Genomic DNA, 8,655 nt, shown 5'->3' with positions numbered 1-8,655 from the left:
ACCGCGACAAGGCAGGGGAAGGGGGGGAAGACCCGGAGCCCCCCCCCCGTGTCCCACAAATCACAGAACCCAAGAGTTGGAAGGGTGGAAGAGGCAGCCCCAGATCCCTCACATCCTAGAATCCCACAAGCATTAGGGCTCTAAAAGGCCTCCAACATCACCCCGTCCAACTGTGTCCCCCCCAACCACCACCCCCTGCCCCTGTCCCCCAGCACCACGTCCAACCTCTCCCTGAACACCCCCAGGGACGGGGACTCCACCACCTCCCTGGGCAACCCGTCCCAACGCCTGAGCGCTCTTGCTGAGGAGAAATGTCTCCTCATTTCCAGCCTGAACCTCCCCTGGCACAACTCGAGGCCGTTCCCTCTGCTCCTGGCACAGTTCCCTGTGAGCAGAGGCCGACCCCAGCTCCCCACCCCTTCCTTCCAGGCAGGTGCAGAGAGCAATGAGGTCTCCCTGAGCCTCCCCTTTTCCAGCCCAAACACCCCCAAATCCCTCAGTCAGCCCCCAGGATCACAGCCAGCACAGCCCCACATCAGGCACAGCTCGGTCACAGAGCAGGAACAGAACAGCAGCACCCTTGTCCCAGCCAACAGCATCACCACACTGTAGGGTTTTTTTGTTTTTTATAGAAAAATGAGTTCCTGTGCTGACCATCCCCTCCGCAGGCTCGGAGCCGCAGTCACTGCCTACGTCCAAGGCAAGAAGTTGCAGTGCAGAGCCAGCCCCAGCAGCCAATAGGCCAGGAAATAGCCCAGGACGCATTTGCTGCGGGGGGTAAGGAGGGGGAAGCTCCGCAGCAGCCTGAGCAGGGGGTTTGCTGCAGGTCCCATCCCGCAGGAGCCGGGCGACGCATCCAGCGCCGATCCCTTGGGGGGAGACACCACGGTTTGCCCGGCAGTGCCTTCAGTCCAGAGCCAGAGCTCGTGTTCTTGCAGCAGGTGGGCTGAGAACCAGTAGAGGATGGGACTGGAGGAGGCGAGGAACCTGGTCAACACCTGGAAGAGAAAGAGAATCCCATAAGCTGTGGGGCTGGCTCTGAGGAACCCCAACCACGAGCGATGGAAGGCGCAATCCATCTGCCTCCAACAGGCTGCTGATAAAGGGGAAGAAATACAGCCCCGGGCTGTATTTTATTGCACTGCAATTTATTGCACTCGCAACAAAACAACTCGGCTCCAGGCTGCGTTATTTATTAAGATGTTCTTGTGAGCAGCCAAGTGGTCGCCGGGTTTTGGACAAACACAGGGACTGTCACCAAAATTCTTGTCACAGCCGCGCTTGGGAACTGTGACAGCTGCTGCAGAGGAGATCCAAGTCTCACTCCTCAATTAATTTCCCTGTGAAAACCCCGCATTGAGTGCCGCCAAAAAGACCTTGAAGCACTTCTGAAGGACTGGCCCAGGCTCTGGATCCTCTCGCTGCCACCCACTGGACTCAGCCCAGCAGGACGGTGACCCAGCTCCCTGGTGAGGAGCACGTCAGATGCCACCCAGCAGCTGCCAGTCCCTCTGCTCAGTCCCAGTATCCTCACACCCAGCACCTGGAAACCCTTTGGGAACTCCCCAGCAGATGCCGGATGGCTTTGGAAGCCAACTGTGGAAGCGGCTCCAAAACAGGAGAGGAGAAGCCTTTGGTTTGCAGCTGCAACAGCACCAGGCTGGGACTGTCACCGAACACCCTCGGCCACCGCCCCACGCTCCAAGAAATCACTCGTGTCACTACGAAGGTCTTACCTGCACGTGCATGCAGAAGAATCCAAAGAGCAGCAGGGCCGTGGCGTGGACCACGTACACAAAGACAGCAGGGGAGCAAAATCCAGCCCTCGGTTTGCCCTCTTGTTCAGCCTTTCTTCTCTCTAGACCAAGAGTCAGGCAGTGCCGAGGGTTTGCAACGACGTAGGTCCCGGCAGCCCAGCAGCCCAGCAAGGTGACAGGCAAAGCAAGCAAGAAATTGGGTACCTGCCTGAGCTCAAAGTACCTCAGAAAGCCCACGTTCCAGTAAACATCTTGAATATAGGAATAGACCACAGGGAACCGCTGGGAGCACCACGTGGGTTTAACCCCGCTCGTGGCTGCCAGGCGATAGCCTTTGTCCAGAGCCAGCTGCCGCAGAGGCTTGGGGACATCCAGCTCCAGGCCGGGGCCACAAAACCTCACGTAGGCGTAATACTGGAATAAAACAAAGGGCAGGCAAATCCCAGCACACGTCACAACCGCTGAAGATGCCATGCTGAGGAGCTGCCTCCATAAAGGAGGGAGCTTCCTTCCCGGCCCCAAGCCCACCTGGAAGTGGAAAGCGAGGCGTTTAGTGCAGGAGTAGAGGAGGAAGCCGGCGTTGACCAGCCCGTTGGCGCGCACGCCAGAAGCGAGGGCGAAGAGCAGCGCGCTGAGCCAGCTCTGCCCCTTCTCCAGTCGCCACATGGCGCCGAACGCCAGGCAGGCAAACATGCTCTCCGAGTACGCAGCCGCCATGAAGACGCTGGCGGGGCTGATACAGAAGAGGAGGGCGGCGAGGAAGGCTGCCCTGCGGCACCGCAGCGCCCCGCAGCCCAGCTCGTACAGGGCAGCGGCCGCCAGCACGGAGAAAAGGGCGCTGAGAAGGGCGGCCGAGAGCAGCAGGCGGCTCCGCAAGCGCAGCAGCGGCTGCAGGGGCCACAGAGCCCCCTCGGCCACAGCACGCAGGCTGAGGGGGTAGAGAGGGAAAAAGGCGCAGTTGTGCTCGTACAGGTAGCCCCGCTCGGCGATGAAGAGGAAGTGCTCGGCGTCCCAGCGAGCCAGGCCTCCAAGCAGCTGCTCCACTAGCACGTCCCACGCGCCGGGCTCGGGCAGTCGAGGCGGGGAGAAGGCATCCGCGGCGTGGTCCGGGATCAGGAGGTTGAACACGGCCTGGAAGGAGGAGAAGAGAGGGCTGGAGGCAGGCAGACAGCCTCGTGGATCCCGCTGGAAGCACCGAGCTGGAGGAGGAATTTGGAGGTTCAAGGAGATGAGCAGCATAGAAGACAGGCTAACGGGCTTTCCAGCAGGGATGCCTGTAACTGTGAAAAAGTGCAGACTGTTTTGGGGCATTTACAGCTGAACTGAGTAAAACGGAAAGCTGAAAACATCCAAGAATCCCCATGGAATTGGATAAGGAAAGGCTGCTCAGCCCCGTCCTTGGGCATATCTGCTAGAGCACCGGCAAGCCTCCTTTGCTCCTGAATTTGGTGGTTTTGTCCCAGCTGATGTGCAAGGAAGAGGAGACAGAACTAAAGAAAAGATTTTCCCAGAGGAAACTGATGCAGAAGACAAATGAAAACATGTTTCTGAAAAGACCAACTCCCCCAGATGCAAGTTTTGCAGTTTACTATATGCAGACTGGGATGAGTCCTTGGCAAAGGATTCAGCGTTGGCAGAGAAAAGAGAAAAGGCCACACTAAACAAATCGGGACTAACAGACCTACAAAGGCAACGTTTTACAATGGAGCACACAGCTGGACCAAGCAGGCCTCTGAAATGTGCAGTACAGAGTCTGTCATCGCTGCCGACACAGCGGTGACCGGGCTTCCACCATCTGCTGGCCACTGGCCCGCTCCCGGGGCCGTTTCCCAGGCTGGTTTTGCTTCACAAGGGCTGTGGCTACAGCTGGGCTCTGCTGGCTGCCCCGGCACACACACAGCTTGGACGGAGCGGACCGAGAGCAACTGAGCTACCCCCCACTCAGAGCAGGATGTCTCTGAAGGGAGACTTGGGGGGAAGGTGCAGGAGGAGATCCTCGTTCCTGTCCTGCGGATAAACAGACCCACCAGCCTCTCGTGCTGCCAAACCCACCTCTTTTGCAACAGCAGCATGAAAATGTGGTAAGTTAGAAGGAAACATTTGCAATTTTACTTAACAGCAACCTGCCTGCCTGGATGCAGCTGGCCTCCTGCTTCTCCAGAGGAGAAGGTGATTTCCCAGCCCTGCAGAAGCAGCCAGCTCGTGGTGCAGCAGCTGGTACCAAAGAGAGAAGGCTTTGAGCAGCAAACAGCACCTGCAGACACTGCAGCACCCTGGGCTCAGGATCAGACTTGCCTGCAGCAGAAGTGTCAGGGCTCTGCAGCACACTGCAGTCCGCACGACCTCTTGGAGGTAGGGATCCTGTCTGTTCACCAGCTCCATCCCGAGCTTGAAAACTGCTTCAGTAGCTCCCTGATGCCAAGGAAGTTCTCCCTCTGGTTTTGGAAACCTGAACTGATAAGCAGAGAGCAGAGACACAAAAAGTTATTTCTGGCTTCAGCCGTGTTTGTAAATTATGCACCTTTGTTTACTATCAGGTATTTCAAAGGGCTGCAACTCTCTGTGAACAGGAAAGTCACGTATAAAGACACCACGGAACTGAGAGATGACAGAAGGCTTCTTTGATACTGTTCCTAAAAATAAAATTAAAAAAAATATATCCCTGACTTCTTAACCTTGGCTAGGATGCAGAGGAAGAGAGGCTGCAACGCGTTCTCTCAGCACATTTCTGACCAGGCCAGTGTAAATACCTGAAGCAGTCTCGTTGGCCTCCTCACCACCTGCCTCAGCAGAAACACCGGCAGCTCCAGCCACAGCTCAGCCAAGCATCTATGCACACATTCCAGTTCCAGTGTGTTCAATGGGATTTAAACCTTTTTTTGGACTGGAGACAGAACTAAAACGTGGACTCGGAGCGTAACATCCGCGCGAGCACTGTGCCAGCGGGCTCGTGGTCGCTCAGGCGCTGCCAGGCACGCTTGGCTCTCGCCTGCTCCTGCCCAGAGCTTGCTCCTGGGAATCAGAAATCCGAGTTATTGAGGGCTGCCTCCACTGCACAGCCCTACAAGCTCCTCCAGGGCACGCTGAGGAACAGGCAGGCTTCCCCCACTGCTTCCCTCCACGGCAGGCAGCATCTTCAGGACGTGGCACTTGCGTAACGCCACCCTCTCCACCTGCAATCTTCCACCGTTTTGGCAGGGGCCCTGCTCTCCAGAGCGAGGGCATCTGCCTGTCAAGCAAACTGCATATGCTGAGGTGGCTCTCTTCCATCTCTTCCCTGAAAACCTTACCTGCGAGATCTAAAACACTTTGCAGAGTCTCGCTGCTTTCTCTTCTGTACGTTCTGGATTGACATTCTGGGACCAGCTCTGAAAACTGCTGGCCCGGAGCCACAAAGGCAGGCAGTATCTGTTGTGCAGCTTTTTAAGATAACACATTTCTTCCGTTGGTTCCCCAGCCACCAACTGCTTTTCAGTTTGAGAAACAGAAGACCCGCAGCTCTCTCTGGGCTCCAACGACACCACATCCTGCACCATTCCCCACCTGCCATCTTTCTAATCCAGTGCCCTAGAGTACATAAAGATCCCCGGAACGATCACCTAATGATCTAACAACGCTCTGAGGTTTTCCTATTCCCATTTTAATGGCAGAAAAAAAAAAAACTGGCAGGTTAAAAGCTGCACGTGAGAGCAGAAAGCAAGGCACTGGCAAAGCAAAAATAAAACAAGACCCAAGTGCACTCGTTTATAGTTACAGTCCTGAACCACAGGGTTATGCTTCCTATTTTGCCACATACAAAAGTTTTGGTTTTGCTCATATTCTCCTCTTGCTCCAGAGCATTCACAGCTACAGACAAAGCAGCTAGTGGGAGGCACATTCTCCTGAATCACGAAGCTGCAATGTTATTTTAAGAGAGGGGATACTTCAGCCCAGCTGTAAATTCTATTAAAGCACATTCACAGCTGCAAATCCTATCAAAGCAGAGAGGCAAAAATTGTCCAAGCACTTTAAATATTTTTTTTTTTAAGCAGAGAAAAAACCTAGCATGAATGTGCCAAGAAGGCTCAAAGCAAACAGCTTTAAAAAGCCTGTTCCTGTCACGATGCAGCACACCTTGTAACAGAAAGCAACGACATCTACAGAAAGCTGCAGCCCACAAGCACCATTCTGGGAGAGAACACAGCGTTAGAGCTGGCGTGCCTCTGCCCCAAAAACTGCTGCTTAAAAGAGCACCTGCACGAACAGAAAAAAAAAAAAAAAAGAGACACCAAAAGGCAGAAGCGGGTTAAAAACATCTCAGCAGAAAAAGATGCAGCCTTCGTTAAGGACGCGTTTCCCTGCACGCTCCTTGTTTCCACCCAGCTCTTTGCTCTCGAGTACGAATCCCGTTTCGCTCGCTCTGGGAACTGTGCTAAAAAAAGGATGCGAACACGAATTAGACACTGGGTAAATTATCGCGTGCACGAAAAATCAGAGCTCAGCGAGGCCTGTACGAATGCAGTGGAGGCCGGTTACCACCCGGTGGCAGCAGGCACTTGCTACAAAGGCATTTCCTCCCTCTGCACACCTCGGCCATGGGTTCCCGGAGAGGTTACGGGGCTCCTCGGTGGAAACCTATTCCTCTGCATCCCAGAAACACCAAGCAGCAGTTTGGGCACCTCTCAGCACTTCTCTCACCTGCTGTCAGGTTCAAGAGATCCTCCAGCTGTATTTAAAAAGTTGTTTTAACCGATATTCAAAAGGGAAAGGCTGATTTCCAGAACCCCTGATTGTTTAGGGCTGTTTCTGCGGGCCTAAAGCTGCTACAGCCCCATAGGGCCACTACAGCCTCTCCGCTCTCTATTCAGCTGCTGGTGCCTGCAGCCCCAGCACGGCTCACGCTGGGTCCGTGCAAAACAGTGCCAAAAAATGGGCACATTCCTACCCGCCGGGCCTTTTGTAACAGCTCAGGTGTTTGCGCTGGCTCAGGACGTACCCGGACCTCCCGGCGGGAGCCGACAGCGCCAAGGCCGCGGCTGCCAGGCGTTTGTTTACCTTGGGGCTGAGCACGCCGCCACGAAGCCAGCGTGAGAACGTGGCCAGGTCGCTTCCCTGGTTCGGCGACTGCAGCTTGCTGCCCTACGTGCTGAAATGGTAAAACACTGCAAAAAATGAAGCCCTGAGATGAGATAAAGCCCCTCTCTGTGCACGCTCACAGGTCCGACGGCCCCGATCCTCACTTAGGATTTGACCTAGGAGGGAGCGCAGAGCTGCTCCTCCTGGCTCAGGACACGGCCTGCAGCTCGAGAAGGCTCCAACGGTGGTCGGAGCACCAAATAACCACTGATTTGGCACAAAAAACACCATGGGAGCCTCAGAAAAACACCTGTTTGGCACTAAAACCACCGCCGTGCCCGTGAGGGGGTCACCACACGGCCCGGCCAGCGCCCTGAGGCACCTGGGGGCACAGCCTGCAGGCCTCCCCCGCCTGTTTCACTGACGAGGCCTCTCAAGGCCTTTAGGAATTCAGCCTAAACAGAAAAATCATCCTAAAAACGGAGCAAAACTCGTAGTTTTTGGCCCAAATCACGACCCAACGCTTCGCTGAGGGCTCCCAGGACACGAAGGCGAGCTCGTGCCCGGCCCCACAGCCCCTTTTACCCGGCTGGGCGGGCGGGAGGCCCCTTGGGGCCGGGGCCGTCCCCTCAGAACCGAGCCCGGAGCCCCCCGGAGCCCCCCCCGGGCCCCCGGCCCCGCTCCCGGAGCCCCCCCTGAGGGGGGGGGGGAGGCGGGGGCGGCTCCGGCCCCTCAGGGGGCAGCGCGGGGGGCGTGGCCCCACGCGGAGGGGGCGTGGTCAACCCCGAACGAGGCCCCGCCCCCCCCCCGCCCGGCCCCTCCCCGCCCCCCACCTGAGCGCTCAGCGCGCGGCTCCCGCGCCGGCTCCATCCCGCCGCCACCCCCTCCCTCCCGCGACACGAACGCACGCGCGCACTTCCGGCCACGCCCCCCATCCGGCGCGGCGCGCGTCACGTGGCGCTGGGGGTGAAGAAGGGAAGGGAAGGGAAGGGAGGGGCGGCGCCATCTTTGATAAGGGCGGGGGAGGCGGCGGAGGCGAGCCCCGCGGGGGCAGCCTGGCGGCGGAGGCCTCGCTGCGGGCCTCAGGGCGGCCTCCAGGCCTTGGTGTGGAAAAAAAATAAAAAATTGAAAGTAAAAAAGTAAAATAAATAAATAAATAAATAAAACACACACGTGGCTCCCTCACTGTGTCCCCTCAGGGAGCAGAGGCCCAAGCCCCCAGCCCCAGCAGGGAGAGCCCTGAGGGTGCCCCCCCTCACCATGCCCACCTCACCTCCTCCTCCTCCTCCTCTTCATCCTCCGGGGCTGGGGCAGAGGGCACAGCCTGCGCAGGTCTTGCCAAAATGCATTAGGCAACAGTACGTAACAATAGGCTGGGAATCAGCACGCATTATTACACTAATTACTTACTATTAGGAAGGGGGGGGACAGGTTTCCCTCAAGACCTCATCCTCGTGGTGATGGAGGCTTCAAATTTGGCTTTCGCCGAAGCCAGCCGGCACTGGGGGACCGGTGGCTCCAGCTGCCATGTGTGGTGTGGGCCCGGCTTCGTCTGCTGAGGGCTGAGGTCGCTACCAGAGTCCCGGGGAAGAGCCCCCAGTGCTGTGATCTGAGGCTGGGACTTGGGAAGAACTCAAGTTTTCTCCCTTGATGGTAAAAAAAGGAAAACGGCGGAGTTGTCTGGGTCAAAGAAAGGTGTTTTAAGGAGCGCCTGCGGAAATGGGAAGCTTGGGGTACAAATCAGATCAGAGCGCGGGATTTGCATTCTGTGCAGCCAAGTCGGGGTTTAGGTCAGGTGTGGCTCTCCAAACAGTCCCTAATTACAAACTGGGAACACCGCTTG

General features: G+C 56.9%; 1 protein-coding gene across 9 annotated transcripts; it reads right to left on the bottom strand.

Annotated features, from left to right (window-relative positions):
- Positions 1-609: 609 nt before the first annotated feature.
- Positions 610-7,710, bottom strand: PIGV (phosphatidylinositol glycan anchor biosynthesis class V). 9 transcript variants are annotated; one of them, XM_084497294.1, is made up of 6 exons: positions 7,646-7,674; positions 6,792-6,898; positions 4,508-4,769; positions 4,053-4,211; positions 1,737-2,888; positions 610-998 (listed from the first exon to the last, which is right to left on the bottom strand). In XM_084497294.1, the coding sequence occupies exons 4-6, from the start codon at positions 4,137-4,139 to the stop codon at positions 690-692; spliced, it is 1,548 nt and encodes a 515-aa protein (XP_084353420.1). In that variant the 5' UTR covers positions 4,140-4,211; positions 4,508-4,769; positions 6,792-6,898; positions 7,646-7,674; the 3' UTR covers positions 610-689. The 9 variants fall into 9 exon arrangements, with proteins under 9 accessions (XP_084353420.1, XP_084353419.1, XP_084353421.1 ...); XM_084497293.1 differs by lacking the exon at positions 7,646-7,674 and adding an exon at positions 6,989-7,513; XM_084497295.1 differs by lacking the exon at positions 4,508-4,769 and having other exon boundaries at positions 7,646-7,675.
- Positions 7,711-8,655: the final 945 nt, after the last annotated feature.

This window comes from Aythya ferina (assembly GCF_964211825.1).
Source record: "Aythya ferina genome assembly, chromosome: 24".
Taxonomy (NCBI): domain Eukaryota; kingdom Metazoa; phylum Chordata; class Aves; order Anseriformes; family Anatidae; genus Aythya; species Aythya ferina.
The sequence above is the reverse complement of the archived record's forward strand: the minus strand, read 5'-3'. Positions and strand labels throughout refer to the sequence as shown.

What these genes read in the sequence shown, in the direction of transcription:
- PIGV (XM_084497296.1), bottom strand. Translation starts at nt 4,139, where the DNA reads ATGGAGCTGGTGAACAGACAGGATCCCTACCTCCAAGAGGTCGTGCGG. An exon ending in CCCTGACACTTCTGCTGCAG is followed by an intron (nt 2,889 to 4,052) that starts GCAAGTCTGATC and finishes TCCTCCTTCCAG; the next exon opens with GCCGTGTTCAACCTCCTGAT. An exon ending in TCTTCTGCATGCACGTGCAG is followed by an intron (nt 999 to 1,736) that starts GTAAGACCTTCG and finishes TTTCTCTTCCAG; the next exon opens with GTGTTGACCAGGTTCCTCGC.